Source organism: Hypanus sabinus, chromosome 19 (genome assembly GCF_030144855.1).
Source record: "Hypanus sabinus isolate sHypSab1 chromosome 19, sHypSab1.hap1, whole genome shotgun sequence".
Lineage (NCBI taxonomy): Eukaryota > Metazoa > Chordata > Chondrichthyes > Myliobatiformes > Dasyatidae > Hypanus > Hypanus sabinus.
In genome coordinates, this window is record NC_082724.1 from 77,814,579 (window position 1) to 77,837,482 (window position 22,904).

General features: G+C 41.3%; 1 protein-coding gene across 2 annotated transcripts in view; it reads right to left on the reverse strand.

Annotated features, from left to right (window-relative positions):
* The window catches only part of slc38a3b (solute carrier family 38 member 3b), a 281,143-nt gene that overhangs the window by 177,958 nt on the left and 80,281 nt on the right, over window positions 1–22,904 (reverse strand). For both annotated transcript variants that reach the window (XM_059944827.1, XM_059944828.1), the window contains one exon: window positions 16,500–16,581. In XM_059944827.1, coding sequence (XP_059800810.1) covers window positions 16,500–16,581 — 82 coding nt within the window. The remainder of the gene's footprint in view (window positions 1–16,499; window positions 16,582–22,904) is intronic.

The window sequence follows — 22,904 nt, forward strand, 5'->3', positions numbered from 1 at the left end:
TGGAGGATAGCTCATGGTGTTCTGTTGTTTAAAAAAGGCTCAAAAAGTAATCCAGGAAATTATAGGCTGGTAAGTTTGACGTCGATAGTAGATAAATTTTTGGAAGGAGTTCTAAGAGATAGGATCTACAAGTATTTAGATAAACAGCGACTTATTAGGGAGAGTCAACACAGCTTTGTGCGTGGTAGATCATGTTCAACAAACCTATTAAGAGTTTTTCGAGGAGGTTACAAGGAAAGTGGACAAAGGGAAGCCAGTGGATGTTGTCTACATGGACTTCAGTAAGGCCTTTGACAAGGTCCTGCATGGGAGGTTGGTTAGGAAGATTCAGTCGCTAGGTATACAAGGAGAGGTAGTAAATTGGATTAGACATTGGCTCGATGGGAAAAGTCAGAGAGTGGTAGTGGAGGATTGCTTCTCTGAGTGGAGGCCTGTGACTAGTGGTGTGCCACAGGGATCAGTGCTGGCTCCATTGGTATTTGTCATCTATATCAATGATCTGGATGATAATATGGTGAATTGCATCAGCAATTTTGCTGATGATACGAAGACTGGAGGTGTAGTGGACAGTGAGGAAGGTTTTCAAAGCTTGCAGAGGGATTTGGACCAGCTGGAAAAATGGGCAGAAAAATGGCAGATGGAGTTAATACAGCCTAGTGTGAGGTGTTGCACTTTGGAAGGAAAAACCAAGGTAGAACATACAAGGTAAATGGTAGGGCGCTAAGGAATGTAGTAGAACAGAGGGATCTAGGAATACAGATACAAAATTCCCTAAAAGTGGCGTCACAGGTAGATAGGGTTGTAAAGAGAGCTTTTGGTACATTGGCCTTTATAAATCAAAGTATTGAGTATAAGAGTTGGAATGTTATGGTGAGGTTGTATAAGACATTGGTGAGACCGAATTTGGAGTATTGTATACAGTTTTGGTCACCTAATTACAGGAAGGATATTAATAAGGTTGAAAGAGTGCAGAGAAGGTTTACAAGGACGTTGCCAGGACTTCAGAAACTGAGTTACAGAGAAAGGTTGAATAGGTTAGGACTTTATTCCCTGGAGTGTAGAAGAATGAGGGAAGACTTGATAGAGGTGTATAAAATTATGATGGGTATAGATAGAATGAATGCAAGCAGGCTTTTTCCACTGAGGCTAGGGGAGAAAAAAACCAGAGGACATGGGTTAAGGGTGAAGGGGGAAAAGTTTAAAGGGAGCATGGGGGGGGGGGCTTCTTCACACAGAGAGTGGTGAGAGTGTGGAATGAGCTGCCAGATGAAGTGGTAAATGCGGGCTCACTTTTAACATTTAAGAAAAACTTGGACAGGTACATGGATGAGAGGGGTATGGAGGGATATGGGCCAGGTGCAGGTCAGTGGGACTAGGCAGAAAAATGGTTTGGCACAGCCAAGAAGGGCCAAAAGGCCTGTTTCTGTGCTGTAATGTTCTATGGTTCTATGACAAGATTATAAAAATACTTGAAAGGCATTTTCAAATGCATGAAACAATTTTGAATTTTGAAGAATTCACTGTTGTTTCCAGTGGCAGAAGGTTCAAAAATCAGAATGCATGGTGAAAGCTGACTGAACATGTACAGTGTGTAGGACATAGAACAGAGCAGCATCGTACAGGCTCTGTAGCCATGGTGTGCCAACCTTTGTAAATCTGCTCCTTGACCAATCTAAGGACATAGATTGGTGGCCATAAACAGGAGTGGGTACTGGGGTAAGCTCCAACTACCTATTAAATGCTCGCTTCCTGGGACAACCAAGTCCAGTTGCTGGCCTTCACGTGTGGCTTAGCTACCAAGCCCAGTAGAAATGTTTCTCTCGATAAGAAAAGGGGAAAGGTGGGTTAGTGGCAGTTTAAAACCAGTCACTTCAGGCAGATGGGGCTTGTTAGCCGTGGTTGTCAGCTCATCTGGACAAAGAAAAATTCTGATCTTAAACCTCCACTGCCTTGCAGCTATACACACTCATGAGGAAGGCTTTGAGAATAAACACTGAGGAAAAATCTGGAGTTGGAGTCCCTAAGGCAGTCCTATATTGAGTTCAATACTGACTGGCACCTCCTGCGATGCTGCTGGTATCGTTCCTTCGGATTCATCTGCTGCATGCAGAGGGGAGCCTTCTGCATGGACAATAGTTTGTTCTCCATATTGAACTGCCATGGCTTCCACATCACGTACACAGCTAAGACGCAACATTCATGTTGACTCTGACCAATGGAAGGTCTCAATGATCAATCCAACCCTTCCCTCCTACATAACCCTTAACCTTCCATTTTTCATAGATCATGTGCCTATCTAAGAGTTTCTTAAATGTCCCTATTGTATCAGCCTCTGCTACCACAGCTGGCAGTACATTCCAGGCATCTATCAGGCTCTGTGTAAAATACCTATCTCTGATATCTTGCCTAAACTTTCCTCCACTCACCTTAAAAGGATGTCATCTGGTATTGGCCATCGTCGCCATGGGAAGAAGGCACTGGGTGTCCACTCTATCTGTACTTCTCATAATGTTATACACCTCTATCAAGCTGTATCTCATCCTCGTTCACTCCAAAGAGAAAAGTCTTAGCTCGCTCAATCTTTCCTCATATGATCGTAAGAAAGAAGACTGGCAAACAAGGAGAGGGAAACACAGTAGTGTTGCGTTAGCATGTTGTATTACAGCCTGGAGAACTCCAGAGTTTGGAGTTCAATTCCACCACTATCTATAAGGAATTTGTAAATTTTACCCATGAACAGTGTGGGTTCCAAAGACACGCTGGTAAGTAGGTTAATTTGGCCATTGTATATTGTACCGTGATTAGGCTAGGATGCCAGGCTGGAAGAGCCAGAATGGCCTACTTCACACTGTATCTCTAAAAAAAAGTCTAAAAATAAATCAAACTTGAAGAAACTAATTTTCTGCCGAATGAGGTGTTGTGGTTGCAAATGGAATGGCAGATTCAATAACAGCATTCATAAGAGGAGGGGATGAATTCTTGAGTAGAGATAAATTACTAGTCTACAAAAAAGGCAAAGGACCAGGATTAATTGCATAATTCTGTGAAAGAGCTGGTAGGTTATGTCAGATTGAGTGGCCTCTCTCTGTGCATCACCACTGAAAGATTCCATGTTTCAGTGCTGTGTAACTCTACTTTCAAAAAGTACTTCTAGCTGAATCACAGACCAGTATTTAAGGATTTTTTAAATAGTGATCCCCCTCCTCCCATTGATGTGTTTATCTCACTAAATGAGGCTAATCAGCCCATTGTGTCTATACTGATGTTCTGAACCAGCAGCTAGTAAGTCCAACTCTTAAGCTCTTTTCTAAAATCCCTGAAAAATTCCTTTCCTTATAGGAACACAACTACTTTTATCCTTCTGAAAATTACAATTGAATCTATTCTCCATACGTTTTTTGATACCCTTTTAGGCAGTACACTTCACATGATTACAGTTCTGTGTAAAATCTATACCCAGTGGCTACTTTATTAGGTACACCAGTAGATTAATGCAAATATCTAACCAACTAATCATGTGGCAGCAACTCAATGCATAAAAACCTGCGGACATGGTCAGAGGTTCAGTCGTTGTTCAGGCCAAACATCAGGATGGGGAAAAACAGTGTTCAAAGTGACTTTGATAGTTCATACCAGACAAGGTGGTTTGAGAATCTCAGAAACCGCGGATCTCCTGGATTGCTATGCCCAGCGGTCTCTGGAGTTTTACAAGCATCCAGTGAGGAGCAGCTGTGTGGGCGGAAGTGCCTTGTTAATGAGAGAGGCCAGAGGAGAATGGCCAGTCTGGTTCAAGCTGACAGGAAGGTGACAGGAACTCAAATAACCACACATTGCAACAGTGGTGTGCAAAAGAGCATCTCTGAATGCACAACACGTTGAACTTTGAAGTGGATGAGCTACACCACCATAAGACCATGGACATACTCTCAGTGGCCACTTTATTAGTTACCTAATAAGCTAACTATTGAGCGTGTGTTCTCTTTTTAGAGTTCCTAGCATTGTCATTCTGAAGTTGTCTTGTATGTACTTCCTCAAAGTGCACAGATTTAAAACTTTCTGTGGATTACTCTCCATAAATTATTGCCTTGATAAAAACATCTGGTTATTGCAAATTAATGTTGTGGTAAATATGTCCTGTTGCAAGTGGTGTAAATGAGCTTTTAACCAAAATAAGCCCTTGCCTTTAAAATACTAATCTTATATGTCATTTCTTTTAAGTGACTTATTTCAACATTTTGAAAGGTTTAAAATAAAAGTTATAAAATTTAATATTCTATTTCAAAATTATCTGGTGGCTTGAACAGACTGGAATTTTGATTTTTCAATTTGTAAAATATTTAGAAACATAAATTAAAAATTGTGCTTCTTTATTTCTTGATATGCTCTCTGGGAGACTTCAATGTAATTACATGCTTGGTTTGCCTGCAATCAATTTAATCCAAAAGTAACAGATGCTGGGAAAGAAGTGTAAGTTACTACAGGTGGTCTTTACAGTCAGCATAACTTCTATTCCCTCTGTATTGATGCAGTCATGAAGAAGGAATACCAGCAGCTCTGCTTCATTAGTTGAAAGAGATTTAACATGTCACAAAAGACTTTTATACATATATTTCCATAGATGTACAATGGAGAATATTTGACTGAATGTATCACAGCCTGGTCAGGAGGCTCCAATGTGCATGATTGCTGGAAGCTGCAAGGGATTGTAGACTGAGCCAGTTCCATCATGGGCAAAACCCACCCTTGCATTGTGGACATCTTTAAGAGGCAATATATCACTGTGGACTCTCTCGATCTGGGACACATGTCCCTTCTCGTTACTACCATCAGAGAGGAAGTACAGGAGCCTGAAGGCCCACAATCAATGATGCAGACACAGCTTCTTCACCTCAGCTATCAGATTTCTGGCCGCTGTTCCTTTTTTATCCGATTTATAGTGACTCTATGTCTTTAGACTGTTCTGCATTTCACTTGTTTTGCATGTTTTCGATAGGGGGGTCAAATAGGCGATACTGTGGACGCAATCAGGAGACCCGCATGGTAGTTAGCCTCCCTGGTGCCAGGGTCCGGGACGTTTCTGATTGCGTCCAAGATATCCTGAAGTGGGAGGGTGAGGAGCCAGAGGTCGTGGTACATGTAGGTACCAATGACATAGGTAGGAAAAGGGAAGAGGTCCTGAAAGGAGAATACAGGGAGTTAGGAAGGGAGTTGAGAAGAAGGACCACAAAGGTAGTCATCTCTGGATTACTGCCTGTGCCACGCAACAGTGACAGTAAGAATAGAATGAGGTGGAGAATAAATGCATGGCTGAGGGATTGGAGCAGGGGGCAAGGATTCAAGTTTCTGGATCATTGGGACCTCTTTTGGGGCAGGTGTGACCTGTACAAAAAGGATGGGTTGCACTTGAATCCTAGGGGGACCAATATCCTGGCAGGGAGATTTGTGAAGGCTACTGGGGAGACTTTAAACTAGAATGGTTGGGGGTTGGAATCAAATTGAAGAGACTTGGAGAAAGGAGGTTAGTTCACAAATAGAGAAAGCTTGTAGACAGTGTGTGAGGGAGGATAGGCAGGTGATGGAGAAGGGGAGTGCTCAGACTGAAGATGTACGGGAGAAGGAAGAAAAAGATAATAAAGTTGTTTGCACCATTAGGGATAAACAGAGAGTAAGAGGTGGAGGGTTTCTTAAATGCATCTATTTTAATGCTAGGAGCACTGTAATAAAGGTGGATGAGAGACCATGGATTGATACCTGGAAATATGATGTTGTAACTATTAGTGAAATATGGTTGCAGGAGGGGTGTGATTGGCAACTAAATATTCCTGGATTTCGTTGCTTCAGGTGTGATAGAATCAGAGGGGCAAGAGGGGGAGGTGTTGCATTGCTTGTCCGAGAAAATATTACAGCGGTGCTTTGGCAGGATAGATTAGAGGACTCGTCCAGGGAGGCTATTTGGGTGGAATTGAGGAATGGGAAAGGTGTAGTAACACTTATAAGGGTGTATTATAGACTACCTCATGGGGAGTGAAAATTGGAGGAGCAAATTTGTAAGGAGATAGCAGATATTTGTATTAAGCACAAGGTTGTGATTGTGGGAGATTTTCATTTTCCACACATAGACTGGGAAGCCCATTCTGTAAAAGGGCTGGATAGTTTGGAGTTTGTAAAATGTGTGCAGGATAGTTTTTTGCAGCAATAAATAGAGGGACCGACTAGAGAAGGGGCAGTGTTAGATCTCCTGTTAGGGAATTGAGATATGTTAGGTGACGGAGGTATGTGTAGGGGAGCACTTCGGGTCCAGTGATCACAATGTCATTAGTTTCAATATAATTATGGAGCAGGATAGGACTGGACCCAGGGTTGAGCTTTTTGATTGGAGAAAGGCTAACTTTGAGGAGATGCAAAAGGATTTAGTAGGAGTGGATTGGGACAATTTGTTTTATGGGAAGGATGTAATATAGAAATGGAGGTCATTTAAAGGTGAAATTCTGAGGGTACAGAATCTTTATGTTCCTGTTAGATTGAAAGAAAAGGTTAAAAGTTTGAGAGAGCCATGATTTTCAAGTGATATTGGAAACTTGGTTTGGAAAAAGAGAGAGATCTACAATAAATATAGGTAGCATGGAGTAAATGAGGTGCTCGAGGAATATAAAGAATGTAAAAAGAATCTTAAGAAAGAAATTAGAAAAGCTAAAAGAAGATATGAGGTTGCTTTGGCAAGTAAGGTGAAAATAAATCCAAAGGGTTTCTACAGTTATATTAATAGCAAAAGGATAGTGAGGGATAAAATTGGTCCCTTAGAGAATCAGAGTGAACAGCTATGTGTGAAGCTGAAAGAGATGGGGGAGATTTTGAACAATTTATTTTCATTGGTATTCACTAAGGAGAAGGATATTGAATTGGGTAAGGTAAGGAAAACAAGTAGGGTAGTTATGGAAACTATGATGATTAATGAAGAGGAAGTACTAGAGCCTTTAAAGAATATAAAAGTGGATAAGTCTCCGAATCCTGACAGGATATGACCTAGGACCTTAAGGGAAGTTAGTGCAGAAATAGCAGGGGCTCTGACAGAAATATTTCAAATGTCATTAGAAATGGGGATGGTGCCAGAGGATTGGCATATTGCTCATGTTGTTCCATTGTTTAAAAAGGGTTCTAAGAGTAAACCTAGCAATAAAAGACCTGTAAGTTTGATGTTAGTGGTGGGTAAATTAATGGAAAGTATTCTTAGAGATGGTATATATAATTATCTGGATAGACAGGGTCTGATTAGGAGCAGTCAACATGAATTTGTGCGTGGTAGGTCATGTTTGACAAATCTTAATGAATTTTTTGAAGCGGTTACCAGGAAAGTTGACAAGGGTAAAGCAATGGATGTTGTCTATATGGACTTCAGTAAGGCCTTTGACAAGGTTCTGCATGGAAGGTTAGTTAGGAAGGTTCAATTGTTAGGTATTAATATTGAAGTAGTAAAATGGATTCAACAGTGGTTGGATGGGAGATGCCAGAGAGTAGTGGTGGATAACTGTTTGTCAGGTTGGAGGCTGGTGACTAGTGGTGTGCCTCAGGGATCTGTACTGGGTCCAATGTTGTTTGTCATATACATTAATGATCTGGATGATGGGGTGGTAAATTGGATTAGTAAGTATGCAGATGATACTAAGGTAGGTGGCGTTGTGGATAATGAAGTAGGTTTTCAAAGCTTGCAGAGAGATTTAGGCCAGTTAGAAGAGTGGGCTGAAAGATGGCAGATGGAGTTTAATGCTGATAAGTGAGAGCTGCTACATTTTGGTAGGAATAATCAAAATAGGACATACATGGTAAATGGTAGGGCATTGAGGAATGCAGTAGAACAGAGTGATCTAGGAATAATGGTGCATAGTTCCCTGAAGGTGGAATCTCATGTGGATAGGGTGATGAAGAAAGCTTTTGGTATGTTGGCCTTTATAAATCAGAGCATTGAGTATAGGAGTTGGAATGTAATGTTAAAATTGTACAAAGCATTGGTGAGGCCAAATTTGCAGTATTGTGTACAGTTCTGGTCACCGAATTATAGGAAAGGTATCAACAAATTAGAGAGAGTAAAGAGGAGATTTACTAGAATGTTACCTGGGTTTCAGCACCTAAGTTACAGAGAAAGGTTGAACAAGTTAGGTTTTTATTCTTTGGAGCGTAGAAGGTTGAGGGGGGACTTGATAGAGGTATTTAAAATTATGAGGAGGATAGATAGAGTTGACGTGGATAGGCTTTTTCCATTGAGAGTAGGGGAGATTCAAACAAGAGGACATGAGTTGAGAGTTAAGGGGCAAAAGTTTAGGGGTAACACGAGGGGAAACTTCTTTAATCAGAAAGTGGTAGCTGTGTGGAATGAACTTCCAGTAGAAGTGGCAGAGGCAGGTTCAATTTTGTTATTTAAAAAAAAATGGATAGGTATATGGACAGGAAAGGAATGGAGGTTTATGGGCTGAGTGCAGGTAGTTGGGACTAGCTGAGAGTAAGCATTTGGCATGGACTAGAAGGGTCGAGATGGCCTGTTTCCGTGCTGTAATTGTTGTATGGTTATATATAAGTCAGTGATAATAAAGCTAATGCTGATTCTCTGGTGTGGAAAAGTTTCTTCATATCAAAATATAGAAGATAAAAAGAGCTTTAAGTTGTTTAAATCGTAAAGACCTAATGAAGTTAAAACTAAAAGGGACAGGTTACACATGAACTTGGGGAGGTGGGGGAATATCCTTGTAGGCAAGTTTGCTGGAGCTGTAGCAGAGGGTTTAAATTAAATTGGCAGAGGAATGGGAACTAGAGTGATAAGGCTGAGGATGGGGCAATTGGTATACAACAAGTGAGACTGTCAGGAACAATGGGCAGATGATACGGCAAAATTGCAGTCAGTGTGATTAGTTAAAGTGTAAAGGGGAAGCGAAAATCAAAAAAAGTGATAAATACTAGACTGAAGGTGTTATATTTGAATGTACGCAGTATATGGAATAAGGTACATGATCTTGTAGCACAGTTAGAGATTGGGAGGTATGGGCATTACTGAGTTGTGGCTGAAAGATCATAGTTGGGAGCTTAAAATACAAGGATACACGTATCAAAAGGGCAGGCAGTTATACAGAGAAGGAGGTGTTGCTGTGCTGGTGAAAAATGAAATCAAAACTTTAGAAAGAAGTGACATAGGATCAGAAGATATAAAATCCTTGTGAGTAGAGTTAAGAAACTGCAAGGGAAAAACATCCTTATGGGAGTTATATACAAGCCTCTAAACAGTGGACAGGATGTTGGTTACAAATTACAACGGGAGATAGAAAACACATGTCAAAAGGGCAATGATGTGATAATCATGGGAGACTTCAATGTGCAGGTAAATTGGGAAAATCAGGTTGGTGTGGGAACTCAACAGAGAGAATTTGTGGAATGCCTGCTAGATGGGCATTTTAGAGCACCAGTGGTTAAGCGCACTACAGGATCAGTTACTCTGGACTGGGTATTATGTAATGAACTGAATTTGATTGTGGGTTTAAGATAAAGAAACTCTTAGGAGACAGTATCATCATATGATAGAATGCACCCTGCTATTTGAGAGGAATAAGCTAAAGTCAGATACATCAGTATTACAGTGGAGTAAAGTGAATTACAGAGGCATGAGAGAGGAACTGGGAAAAGTTGATTGAAAGGGGACACTAGCAGGGTTGATGGCAGAAGTTGGCTGGAGCTTCAGGAAGAAATTCGGAAGGCGCAGAAAAGATATACTCCAAAGAATAAAGACACGATGACACAACTGTGGCTGACAAGGGAAACCAAAAACAACATAAAAGCAAAAGAGGGGCATATAATAGAGCAAAAATTAGTGGGAAATTAGAGGATTGGGAGGCTTATGAAAACCAACACAATGCAACCAAAAAGCCATAAGGAGCGGGAAAGGATGAAATATGAAGGTAAGTTAGCCAATAATATCAAAATGGATTCCAAAAGATTTTTCAAATATATAAAAAAGTAAAAGAGAGGTGAGAGTAGATATCAGACAGCAAGAAAATGATGTTTGAGAGCTAGTAATAAAGGACAAGGAAATGGTGGATGAACTAATGAAACAGTTTGCACCCACCTTCACTCTGGAAGACACTAGCAGTATGCTGGAATTTCAAGAGTGTCAGGTGCAGAATTGAGAGCAATTGCTAGTTCTAGGGAGAAGGTGTTTGGGAAGCACAAAGGTCTGAAGGTAGATAAGCACCTTGACCAGGTGGACTACACCATAGGGTTCCGAAAGAGATAACAGAAGAAATTGTGGAAGCATTAATAATGATCTTTCTAGAATCATTACCTTCTGACATGGTTCTGGAGCACTGGAAAATTGCAAATGTCACTCCATTCTTCAAGAAGGGAAGGAGGCAGAAGAAAGGAAATTCTAGGCCTGTAAGCCTGAACTCAGTGGTTGGGAAGATGTTGGAGTTGATTGTTAAGGATGGGGTCTCACGGTACTTGGAGGCACATGATAAAATAGACCAAAGTCAGCATGGATTCCTTAAGGGTATATCTTGCCTGACGAGATATTACAGGAAAGATACTAGCATGGATAAAGGATGGCTGATTGGCAGAAGGCAAAGACTGGGAATAAAATGAGCCTTTTCTGGTTGGCTGCCAGTGACTAGTGGTGTTCTGTAGGGGTTGGTGTTGGGACCACTTCTTTTTACATTATATACCAATGATTTAGATTATGGAATTGATGGCTTTGTGGCCAAGTTTGCAGACAATATGAAGCAGATAGGCAGAGGGGCAGGTAGTGCTGAGCAAGCAGGGAGGCTGCAAAAGCACTAAAGCAGATTAGGAGAATGAGCAAGAAGTAGCGGATGGAATACAGTGTCCGAAAGTGTATGGTCATGCACTTTGGCAGAAGGAATAAAAGTACAGACTATTTTCGAAACAGGTAGTAATCAAAATCTGAGGTGCAAAGGGACTTTGGAGTCTTCTTGCAGGATTCCCTAACGGTAAACTTGCAGGTTGAGTTGGTGGTGAGGAAGGCAAATGCAGTGTTATCATTTGTTTTGAGAGGACTAGTATATAGAAACATGAATGTAATGCTGAGGCTTTATAAGGCACTGGTGAGGCCTCACGTGGAGTACAGTGAGCAGTTTTGGGCTCCTTATCTAAGAAAAGACATGCTGACATTGGAGGGGGGGTCAGTGGGGGTTCATGAGAAGGATTCCAGGAATGTTACTGCATGAAGACTTTGATGGTTCTGAGCCTGTGCTTGTTGCAATTTTGAAGAATGGGGAGGGATTTCACTGAAACCTATCAGATGTTGAAAGGGCTAAATAGAGTGGATCTGGACAGGATGTTTCCTATAGTGGGGGGATCTAGGACCGGGGGCACATACTCTGAATAGCAGGATGCCCATTTAGAACAGAGATATGGAGGTCCATCTTGAGCCAGAGAGTGGTGAATCTGTGTGGATTTTTTGCCACAGGCAGCTGTAGAGGACAAATCATTGGACAGAGGTTGATAGATTCTTGATTAGTCAGGACATGAAGGGATATGGGGAGAAGTTGGGAGACTGGGGCTGAGAGGTAAAATGGATCAGCCACAATGTAATGGCAGAGCAGATTTGATGGGCCAAATGGCCTAATTCTGCTCCTATATCTTATTGTCTTAACCTATGACCTCTAGTTCTAGTCTCACCCGACCTCAGTGAATGTTAGCACTATGACCTAGAAACACAGAAAATTTCCAGCACAATACAGGCCCTTTGGCCCACAAAGCTGTGCTGAACATGTCTTTATTTTAGAAAGTACATAGGGTTACCTATAGCCCTCTATTTTCCTAAGCTCCATGTACCTATCTAGGAGTCTCTTACAAGACCCTATCGTATCCACCTCCACCACCGCTGCCGGCAGCCCATTCCACCCACTCACCACTCTCTGCGTAAAAAACTTACCCCCGACATCTTCTCATGCTAGTCATTTCAGCCCTGGGAAAAGTCTCTGACTATCCATATGATCAACGTCTCTCATCATCTGATACACCTCTGTCAGGTCATCTCTCATCCCATCGCTCCAAGGAGAGAAGGTCGAGTTTACTCAACCTACTCTCATAAGGCATAAGCCCCAATCTAGGCAACAACCTTGTAAATCTCCTCAGCAGCCTCTCTATAGTTTCCACATCGTTCCTGTAGTGAAGCGACCAAAACTGAGCACAGTACTCCAAGTGGGGTCTGACCAGGGTCCTATATAGCTGTAATGTTACCTCTCAGCTTTTGAATTCAATTCCATGGTTGATGAAGGCCAATACACTGTATGCCTTCTTAACCACACAGTCAACCTGTGTAGCAGCTTTGAGTGTCCTATTGACTCAGATCCCAAGATCCTTCTAATCCTCCACAATGCCAAGATTCTTACCACTAGTACTAAATTCTGCATCGTATTTGACCCACCAAAATGAATCACCTCACACTAACCTGGGTTGAACTCCATCTGCTGCTTCTCAGCCCAGTTTTGCATCCTATCAATGTCCTGTTGCAACCTCTGACAGCCCTCCACACTACCTACAACACCCCAATCTTTGTGTCATCAATGTGACCTGCAGCAGACATGTTGTACTGGAGGATTCTGTGAGCAGCTTTTCCCCTTCTCCCCCCACCCTTTGTGCAAATTGTTAAAAGCTTCTCTTGAGTTCTATATTTGTAAATCAGACTCATGATAAAGGCCCTAATACCCTAACTCTGGGAACGTGCCACTGTCCACCAATGGAGACCCTTGTTAGAGCAGAAAGCTTCCAAGTACCTGAGCCAGTTCAAGCCAGAGCTGTCTACAAATAGACTATGTCTGCAGCTGTCCTGTCCCCTCACTCTTAATAACTTACTGTCAATTGCACCATTCCTATACACATCTGGTCAACTGACAAAAGTTTAGGAGCAGACCTAGTCTGTCTTCCATTTACAAATGCATAGCTAGAGGCCCCATTCCTCACCCTGGATTAATATTTAATTCTCCTGATCCATGCAATGATAAATAAGCAGGAACTGTAAAACTAATCCCACCATCAGAGAGCTCTCCGTTAACTATTAAACTGCTGAATGAACAGGAATTTGTCATCCGGAGAACATCACAACTGCACCACTGCTTGATGTAATAAATTCTCCTGAGGATGAATTGTGCATAACCCTTAACCTGCTAACCCAGCACAAAATCAGTACAGTTGCAAAGTACATAAAGCCTACTGCTGAGTAATAAAGGCATCTATTGCATTATGAGTAACCCTAAATCCGCCGGACAAAATTTATGCACAATGCTCACCCCAGTTATTCAGATTCCAAACTTAAAGCCTTTAGTTTTTCCACCACTGTCTCTGGTAAGAGCTCTTGACAGTAATTTAGTTCCCACTCCCCGTAGACTTAATGGTACAGGAAGTAATCCTTCCTTTTGAGTAGAAGAGGAATTCCACAAGTTTTTGGTTGGAAGATGAAATAAACGTATCATTGTGCTCGAAGTTATGATTTATATTTCAGTACATATATTTTCCCCAGGGTGGAAATGCATAATACAAGGAGGTGTACTTTAAGGTGTTGGGATGAAAGTACAGGGGGCATGTCATAGGCAGGCTGTTTTGCACAGAGTGGTGAGCGCATGAAATGTGCAGCCTGGATGGTGGTAAAGGCAGACACATTGGGAACATGAATGAAATAGGCACATGGATGAAAGAAAAATTAGGGCTATGTGGGAAGGGTGGGCTAGATGCATCTTGGAATAGGTTAAAAGTACTTGCTGCCTTCTTATTGCTACCATCAGAGAGGAGGTACAGGAATCTGATGACACAAACTCTGTTTTAGGAATACATGCAAAATGCTGGAGGAATAGTCCAGCTGAAGGGTCTTGGCCCAAAACGTCGACTGTACTCTTTTCCATAGTTGCTGCCTGGCCTGCTGAGTTCCTCCAGCATTTTGTGTGTGTTGCTTGGATTCCCAGCATCTGCAGATTTTCTAATGCCAATGTTTTATGAACAGCTTTTTCCCCTCTGCCATCAGATTTCTGAATGGGGAGCGAATCAACTCCTGAACATCTCCTCACTAGCTTTGCTCTTTTTGCACTACATGATTAATTTAATTTTCATACAACACTGTGCTAAAGTCTTCAGCAGATATAGATCTATATATAAATTTAGGGTGCCTAAGACTTTTGCACAGTACTGTAGTATTTTTATGTAATGCACTGTACAGCTGCTGCTGGAAAAAAAAACAAATTTCATGACATGAGTGATGATAAACCTGTTTCTGAAATGGGTCTCTATTGTGGACTGAGAGTGGGAAGGGGGCAGGGAGAGAGGAATCATGGATTGGGACAAGGGGAAGAGAGAGGGGAGGGAGAGGGAAGCAGAGAGAAATACTGTAATGATATATAAACCAATTGATTGGAACCTATTGACCTTGTTTGGTGTCTCAGGGCTGGGTGTGACTCCACCCACGGCACCCCAGCACTCCCCAGCCACCTGTCCCACACCTGCGACGTTCCACCCTTGCCATTCCCTCTATCCCAACAGATTCACAAACTCACTGTCTGCTCCATGTTGACAATATGTGCCTAAGACTTTTGCCCAGTTCTGTATATATATTTTTTATTGAAATTTATAGTTTTTTATGTATTGCACTGTACTGCTGCCAAAAGCAACAAATTTCATGTCTGTGTCAATAAACCTAATTGCGATTCAGATTCAGAAAGGGTTGACACAATATAGTGGTGTGAAAGGCCTGTACTGTGCTGCACTGCTTTGTGTTTAACTTCTATGTTTTAATATCAACTTTGTTAAAAGTGTAAAGATAATAATGCTAGAAATAAGTCATATGTGCTAGGAACATGATATAATTACCTATGTACTTCAAATTCTGCTTCTGAAATTGAATTCAACTTGCCTATGTTACAAAATTGTATGTCTATCAGATATAATGGGACAAATTTCTACACCAGTTCTCCTCTCCTTTTGTCCTCGTATTTGCTGTATTCTCCAGCTGAAAAAAATTACAGACAATCTCCTCACAGCTCAACGAGCAACAGCATCACAGTAATCTATCCAGTTTCCTCCAAAAGCAATTCCCAAATCCATGAGCTTTATCACCAAGTAAGACAAGGTGCATAGAAACACTGTCAACTGCAAATTCCTCTCAAAGCACCATTCAGACTTGGAAAAGTATTGATGGTCCTTCACTGGATTTAAATGGAGGCTTGTGTGCCTCAATGAACTGGAGAGCTATGTTGACTGGAGTCAGGACTTGATGCTTTGGCTCTCAGTAGGGTAACCCATGCTGAGCAGGTCAAAGGGTAGAGGCCAGACTAAGAGTGGTCCAGTGGTCCTGCAGACTGGGGGTTCAGTTCAAGACTACCAACACTGACTGGTCAAACAAAATTGTTACAGAAGCAGCAATGGAGAATTCTTCTACATCTGTGAGTGATGGTAATTCTGACTCTTTACCCAGAACTTGTACTAGTGAAAACCGAGCCACTGACACGATGAAGGACGTCCTAAACACCGCCAGAGATAGAGGGCATTCATTGCTGCCCTCAACACCAGTAGGAACCCAACAGATGAAGTTTAAGAATGCAACTCACCACCATCCACTGCAGGGTGCATAAGAATGGATAAATAATGACCTTTCAGAAAATGATCTTGAAATTGAACATGCAAAAGAAAAATAGTTAGCAATCTCCTGCCTTTTATTTTCTTTGCTTCCTTTGGAAGAAACTTGGCTGAATTTTCATGTCCCATGTCATTTTCCCTTATTAACTGTCAAAGTTAATTTAGGAATCTGAGATATTTTTCGGTTTGTACATTTCCAAATTACAACAACAGTTAAGAACAGTTCAATTGCCATATAAGACTCTAAAATCATCAAGGATTATCACCATGCAGGTCACGCCCTCTTCTCCTTACTGCCATAGAGCAGGAGGTACATGAACCTTAGGAAGAACACCACCAAGTTCAGGAACCCCTCAACCCCTCAACCATCAGGTATAACTTCCATTACCCTTACTCTGAACCGAATCTACCACCTACAGACTCACTTTCAAGGAACCTTTACAACTTATGTTCTCAGTTTTATTTCTCTGTGCGCAGTTTGTCTTCCTTATTTTGCACAAGGTTGTCTGTCAGTTTATGTATAGTAAATAAATCTCAAGGTAGCATCAAGGTAGTATCAAGGTACTTTGATAATAAATTTACTTTGAACTCTGAACTAAAAATTCACCTACTGACAATATTACTGAAGTGTTCAACCTAAAATGATGAGTACTTTGATAATATCAACATATATGCCCTGGTGGACTGAGGATTTGAAGTCAATACCCAAGCATTTGGGGGCCAGATATGTTCAGAGAATATGTCCCTCATTGCTGGTGGATGGGTGTCTATTGAGCTATTGCCAATATACTGTCAGAGGAAGGGCTCTGTAAAATTTAACCCATTCCTCTCCACAACAGTTATTGCACCGCTTCTACACTCCAGGAGCATCGACTCACCCCGTTTTTTCCTCGATGTTGAGAAAAGCTTGTATCACCAGTGGGAGTTCATACTTCACGATGTAAAGGTAACTGGACATGGCTGAAAGCAAACGAAAAGTCATTGACGTTTAAACCCTGATTAGACCACACCTGGAATATTGTGTTCAGTTCTAGTCATCTCATTATAAAGATGTGGAAAGAGGGTGCAGAGGAGATTTACCAGGATGCTGCCTTGACTAGAGAGCATGTCTTGTGAGGATAGATTGAGCTAGCAAGAGCTTTTCTCTTTGGAGTAGAGGAGGATGAGAGATAACTTGATAGAGGTGTACAGAATGAGAAGAGGCAGAGATATTTTCCAAAGACAGAAGTGACTAATAGGAGGGGCATAACTCTAAGGTGATTAGGAGGTACGTCAGAGGTGTGCAACACCTTGCACACACATTGCCAGGGGTAGTGGTAGAGGCAGGTACATTAGGGACTTACACAGGCACAAGTGTGATAGAAATTTGTAGGGCTATGTATGAGGGAAGGGTTAGATTGATTTTAGAAGAGGTTAATAGGGTGGAGCGACATTGTGCACTGAAGGGCTTGTCTTGTGCTGTGATGTTCTATAATTAAATACCACTTGTGGCTGAGGGAAAGTAATGAACTGGAAACTGGACCTTTGGATGTTTCAGGTCGTTCTGCATGAAAACATTTATGAGGACATTAGCCCCTAGGCTCCAACAGCCACACACATTAGGCACATTTAATTATTTGATAACTGCTTTAGAATATCCTGAAATAAGACAGAAAATTTTGGAATTTATCAGCATGTCAGGCAACATCTCTGCAGGGATAAGCAATGTTTCAGGCCAATGAAATTTTATTAGTATTGGTTAAACTGTGAAGATGGTGCTAGCAAAACACAGCAACACTTTGCAGGCAGCAAACGAAACTACCTTCTTTCTTTGACAGTCTTTATGGTGTGGAATTTTGCGTGAATTCTATTCTGTCTCTTTGCAAGAAGTTGAATCTCAAGGATATATAGGGTGTACCTACTTTGATAATAAATGTACTTAGAACTTCTGATGATTTTTGCATGAATATTTCCAACATATTCTATTTCAGATTTGCAGCAACTTCAATGATTTGCATTTGGGATATGCTGAGGTTGTGTAATATATTTCATCCATACAAATCTTTACAGTTTTTCTCTTTTATTTTCAGAATATCCAAGTGTTTAGCTTATTCAGTGTCATTGGCACACATTTCCTGTGGGTATTTACAACAGAGAATTGTAGAGTCATATATGCAACAAAAGGCTATTTGGCCTGCAGAGACTATGCCAACCGTTGGCATTCATTTATTTAAAAGCATTCATTTATATTAATCCTAATCATATTTATTCTTCCCACATTCCCGTTAACTCCATGCCATTTTCACCACTTGCCTACACACTAGAAGCTAATAGCAGTGGGTAATTAATGCAGACATCTTTGAGATACAGGAGGAAAGCAGAGCACCCAGGGAAATCCATACAAGATCATGTATGAACTCCACACAGACAGCACCAGATGTCAGGAGTGAGCTTGGGAAAATGGAGCTTTGCCATTGTATCATCATGAGTCTGAGTCATTATTATATTCATTGACTCATTCTAAGAAATAGGAACAGAGTTAGACTGTTCAGCCCAACGAGTCTGCTTTATAATTTAATAATGACAGGTTTATTATCCAGCTCAACCCATTCTCCTGACTTCTTCCCATAACCTTTGACACCCTTACAAATCAGGATCAAATCAACCTGCACTTTAAATATTCCAAATGACCTAGCCTCCACAGCTGTTGGTGGCAATGAATTCCATCCTCTAGCTTAAGAAATTTCTCCACATCCATGTTCTAAAGGGACATCCTTGTATTCTGAAGCTGGACCCCTTGTCCTAGACTCCCCCACCATTGAAAACATCCTCTTGGCATCCACTCTTTTTAGGCCTTTCAATATCCGATAGGTTTCAATGAAAACCTATGTTGGATGTTATGAGAATGCAGGGGGACTTGGACAGGTTGGGTGAGTGGGCAAATGTATGGCAGATGCAGTTTAATGTGGATAAATGAGAGGATATCCACTTTGGTGGCAAGAACAGGAAGGCAGATTACTATCTAAATGGAGTCAAGTTAGGAAAAGGGGAAGTACAACGAGTTCTAGGTGTTCTTGTGCATCAGTCAATGAAAACAAGCATGCAGGTACAGCAGGCAGTGAAGAAAGCTAATGGCATGCTGGCCTTTATAACAAGAGGAATTGAGTATAGGAGTAAAGAGGTCCTTCTGCAGCTGTACAGGGCCCTGGTAAGACCCCACCTGGAGTATTGTATGCAGTTTTGGTCTCAAAATTTGAGGAAGGATATTCTTGCTATTGAGGGAATGCAGCATAGGTTCACAAGGTTAATTCCCGGAATGGCGGGACTGTCATATGTTGAAAGATTGGAGCGACTGGGCTTGTATACACTGGAATTTAGAAGGATGAGAGGGGATCTGATTGAGACATATAAGATTATTAAGGGATTGGACACGCTGGAGGCAGGAAGCATGTTCCCACTGATGGGTGAGTCCAGAACTAGAGGCCATAGTTTAAGAATAAGGGGTAGGCCATTTAGAACAGAGATGCGGAAAAACCTTTTCACCCCGAGAGTGGTGGATATGTGGAATGCTCTGCCCCAGAAGGCAGTGGATGCTTTCAAGAGAGAATTAGATAGAGCTCTTATAGATAGCAGGGTCAAGGGATATGGGGAGAGGGCAGGAACAGGTACTGATTGTGTATGTTCAGCGATGATCAGTGAATGGTGGTGCTGGCTAGAAGGGCCGAATGGCCTACTCCTGCACCTACTGTCTATTGTCTATTAAAACCCACACACTGTTCTAAACTCCAGTTAAAACAGAGCCAGAGTCATTAAACATTCCTCATATGTTAGCCCTTTCATTGCCAGAACCTCCTCTGGACCCCATCCAACACCAGCACAAAGACAACCAACTAGGATTCTCAAGTAAGCTAGTGATGTGTGGAGAGGAAAGTAAACAAGACAAATTATTAGATCCCCAAAGGACACGTGGCAGGGACCCACAGGGAGATATATTATGCATTCAGTGTGAAGAATATTGATGTTATGAAAGTCACAGGTGCAGTGCGATGCTGGCCTGCTCCTTTGAACAATTGTTAAGTTCAGAGTTTGATGGGTCACTAATGAGCAGATGAGCAGTTGGCCATGCAGAGGATGCAGGTGCAATGATGCATCACTGTTCATGGTTCAATCAGACTCAACAAACTGACATCTACATTTTGATAGCATTTTGCACATTAAGGTATTGGAACACAGGAAAATTTCAAATCCCTCAAATAATACATCCTCCCCATTGAACGCGTAGGTTTCCAAGTGCTCTGGTTTTCTCCCACGGTCCAAAGGTGTACTGCTTAGTAAGTTAGTTGGTGATTGTAAATTGCCCTGAGATTTGGCTTGGGCTTTTCTGGGAGGTATGGCTTATAAGGCCAGAAGGGGCTATTCCACACTGCAGCTCAATACATACATACATACATACATAAATAAATAAAGCAAAAATATTCCCAAAATGGTACCAAGCTGCGATCTCCATGGTTACGTGTTAGTTGCTTTTTAGTGGGCAGGAATATGGGGTAATGAGAGGACAGGCCGGAGTCTTAGACTCCACTCCACATTCCTGGGGTTAGAGTACTGCATATGTTCATGGCTGGAAGGGAGAACGGGGCTTGTTTTGCTGATTTTGTCTTGTTGCTTGTTGTGCTCTGCATTGTTTTACAGAGCACTGTAGGCAAGCTACGTTAGCAGCGGAACATGTGGCGACACTCGTGGGCTGTCCCCAGCACACTGGTTGCTAACTCAAATGACAGATTTCACTGTATTTGTAGTGTATTCGATATTTGAGTAATATTGTATATATATTGTTTGATTATTCTTTGTTTGTTTACAGAATTCGTTATGGATTATACATCACTGAAGAAAATCGAAGTCAGTTCCTGTGTTTTTCTTTCGATTAGTTTCTGGAGTTACAAAGCATAACAGTAGTGATGAGGAAGTTTTAAAATGAATCTGAGATGACTACCTACCTGCTGAAGCAAGCTAAAATACATTTTCTTCAGAAGGGGAGAGATTTTCAAGTTAAAAAAAAGCAAAGCATGTTTTTCTCTTAGGAAGTGGAGAGAGACGTTCAAGTTTTAAAAAAGGAGGAAAAAAGTTCACAAACTGTGAATATCAGGTGATAATCATAATAATAATAATTAAAAAAGCAGCAATGGCTGGCTACGTCAGAAGGATAGATGTGTTTGATTGCACAACAGATAACTGCATGATTTATACAGTATGAATTGAGCAGTATTTCGAAGCAAATGAAATAGCTGATGAGAAACAAGTTCCAGTGTTGCTGAGTGTGGTATCAAAAAGCATATAGATTGCTTAGAAGTTTAAATGCTCCAACCAAACCAACCAATATTAGCTTTACTGCTATCATGAACATAATGCAGGAACATTTAGAACCAAAAGCATTGTTGATTCAGAATAATTTAAGTTTCATAAGCACAATCGAAAGGAAGGGGAGTCCATTTCAGCTCATGTGGACAAACTGAAGAGATTACACGTATTGTCAGTCCAGTGATGGGTTTAATGATGCACTGAGAGATGGTTCAGTTTGTGAACTCTTACAAGAAAGCATTCAAAATGACTCCTAGCCAAAGCACAACTCACATTTAAAAAAGCAGTTGAAATTGCGTTATCAATAAAAAGAGCAGCCAGAGGCACAAGGAGGTTGCAGTCAGGAATGACAGTGAGCATAAACAAAATTTTAATGTCTAAACAGAAACCTGTCTGGCCAAACAAATTGTGTTACTGTTGTGGGAGGGGCTCATATACACCAGACCAATGCAGATTTACAGACAAAACTTGAGGAAATGCAATGAAGTAGGACACATATAAAGAGCACACCGGGCAAACAAAAGTAAATGGACTGCACAGAGAAGAGATAAAAAGTCAAGTTGCAGTTTCAAAAGGAGCACCTTGATGAAAAATCTGATAATGATGAGAGTAACACTGGACTGGGTAGCCTTGAGATTTAAAATATCAAAATGAGCAAGATACAAACAATATGCCTTATAACAGAAGTGAACAGTAAACTAATTACTAATTAAGATGGAATTAGTCACTGGTTCAGCTGTTTCAGTCATTCCACCAAATGAGTTTGAATCGCATTTCAAAGATATTAAACCGAAGTTTGCAGATATCCAGCTAAGAGCTTATTCTGGAGAAAAGATAACACCTGTGGGAATGGCATTTGTAGCAGTGAAATACAATAGTTAATAAGCCACATTGGGCTTGTATGTGCTAAAAACGGGAGGGCAACCATTGTGGGGTCATGATTGGTTGAGAAAAGTACAATGCAATTGAAGTTCTATCCACTACTTGCATGCCACATCCCCTGCAAAAGAGTCAACTGAAAGCAAATTAAGAAAGGTACTGGATGTCACAGCACTGTTCAAGATTGGCATTCAAAAACTCAAACATATCAAGGATAAAATAGTGTTAAATGAAAATGCCACACCCAAATTTTACAAAGCCTGTCTGGTTTCTTATGCCATCTGTGATAAAATAGCCAGTGAGCTAGATCACATGGAGGCAGAAAGAATTCTCTCTGGGCTCTTGAATCGAGCACCAGTGGTACCGGTGGCCAAGACGGATGGGTCTGTCAGGACCTGTGGTGCTCTTAGGGTCACTATCAACCCAGTACTGAGAGTAGATCAATAGCTTCTGCTCAGAATAGAGATATCTTCCTGGAAGGAAGCACTTCAGTGGACTCAGTTGAGGCCTACCTCCAGATGGAAGAAAAGTCCAAAGTTTTTCTCACCATAAACACTCATAAAGAGCTTTATTGCTATGATAGGCTTTGGTTTTGAGTAACATCTACACCTGTACTCTAGCAGAAAGCTATAGACCAGGAGCTGCAAGGCTGCCCAGGCACTCACTGTTACCTAGATAACATCAATTTCACCAGTAAGGATGACAAGGAACATCTCCAAAATCTCAAGGTAGTGTTAAAAGATTAGATGATTATGGGTGCAGACATGATGCCACAAGAGTGAATTCTTTAAATCAAGCAGCAATTACTGTGGTCACACCATTGACACAACAGGATTACACAGCCTTGCTGAGGCTCAGAAAACTCGAGCAGTGGTATAAGTTCCAAAACCAAAGGACGTGTCACAGTTGTGGCCCTTTTTAAAGAGTTCTCAATTACTATAACAGGTAACTGCCAAATCTGGCTGCTACGCTCCACCCCTTGAACTCATTACTATAGATATGGAAGAAATGGCAATGGAAAAAGCAATGTGAGGTGGCTTTCCAAGAAGCAAAGGAATTGGTGACAT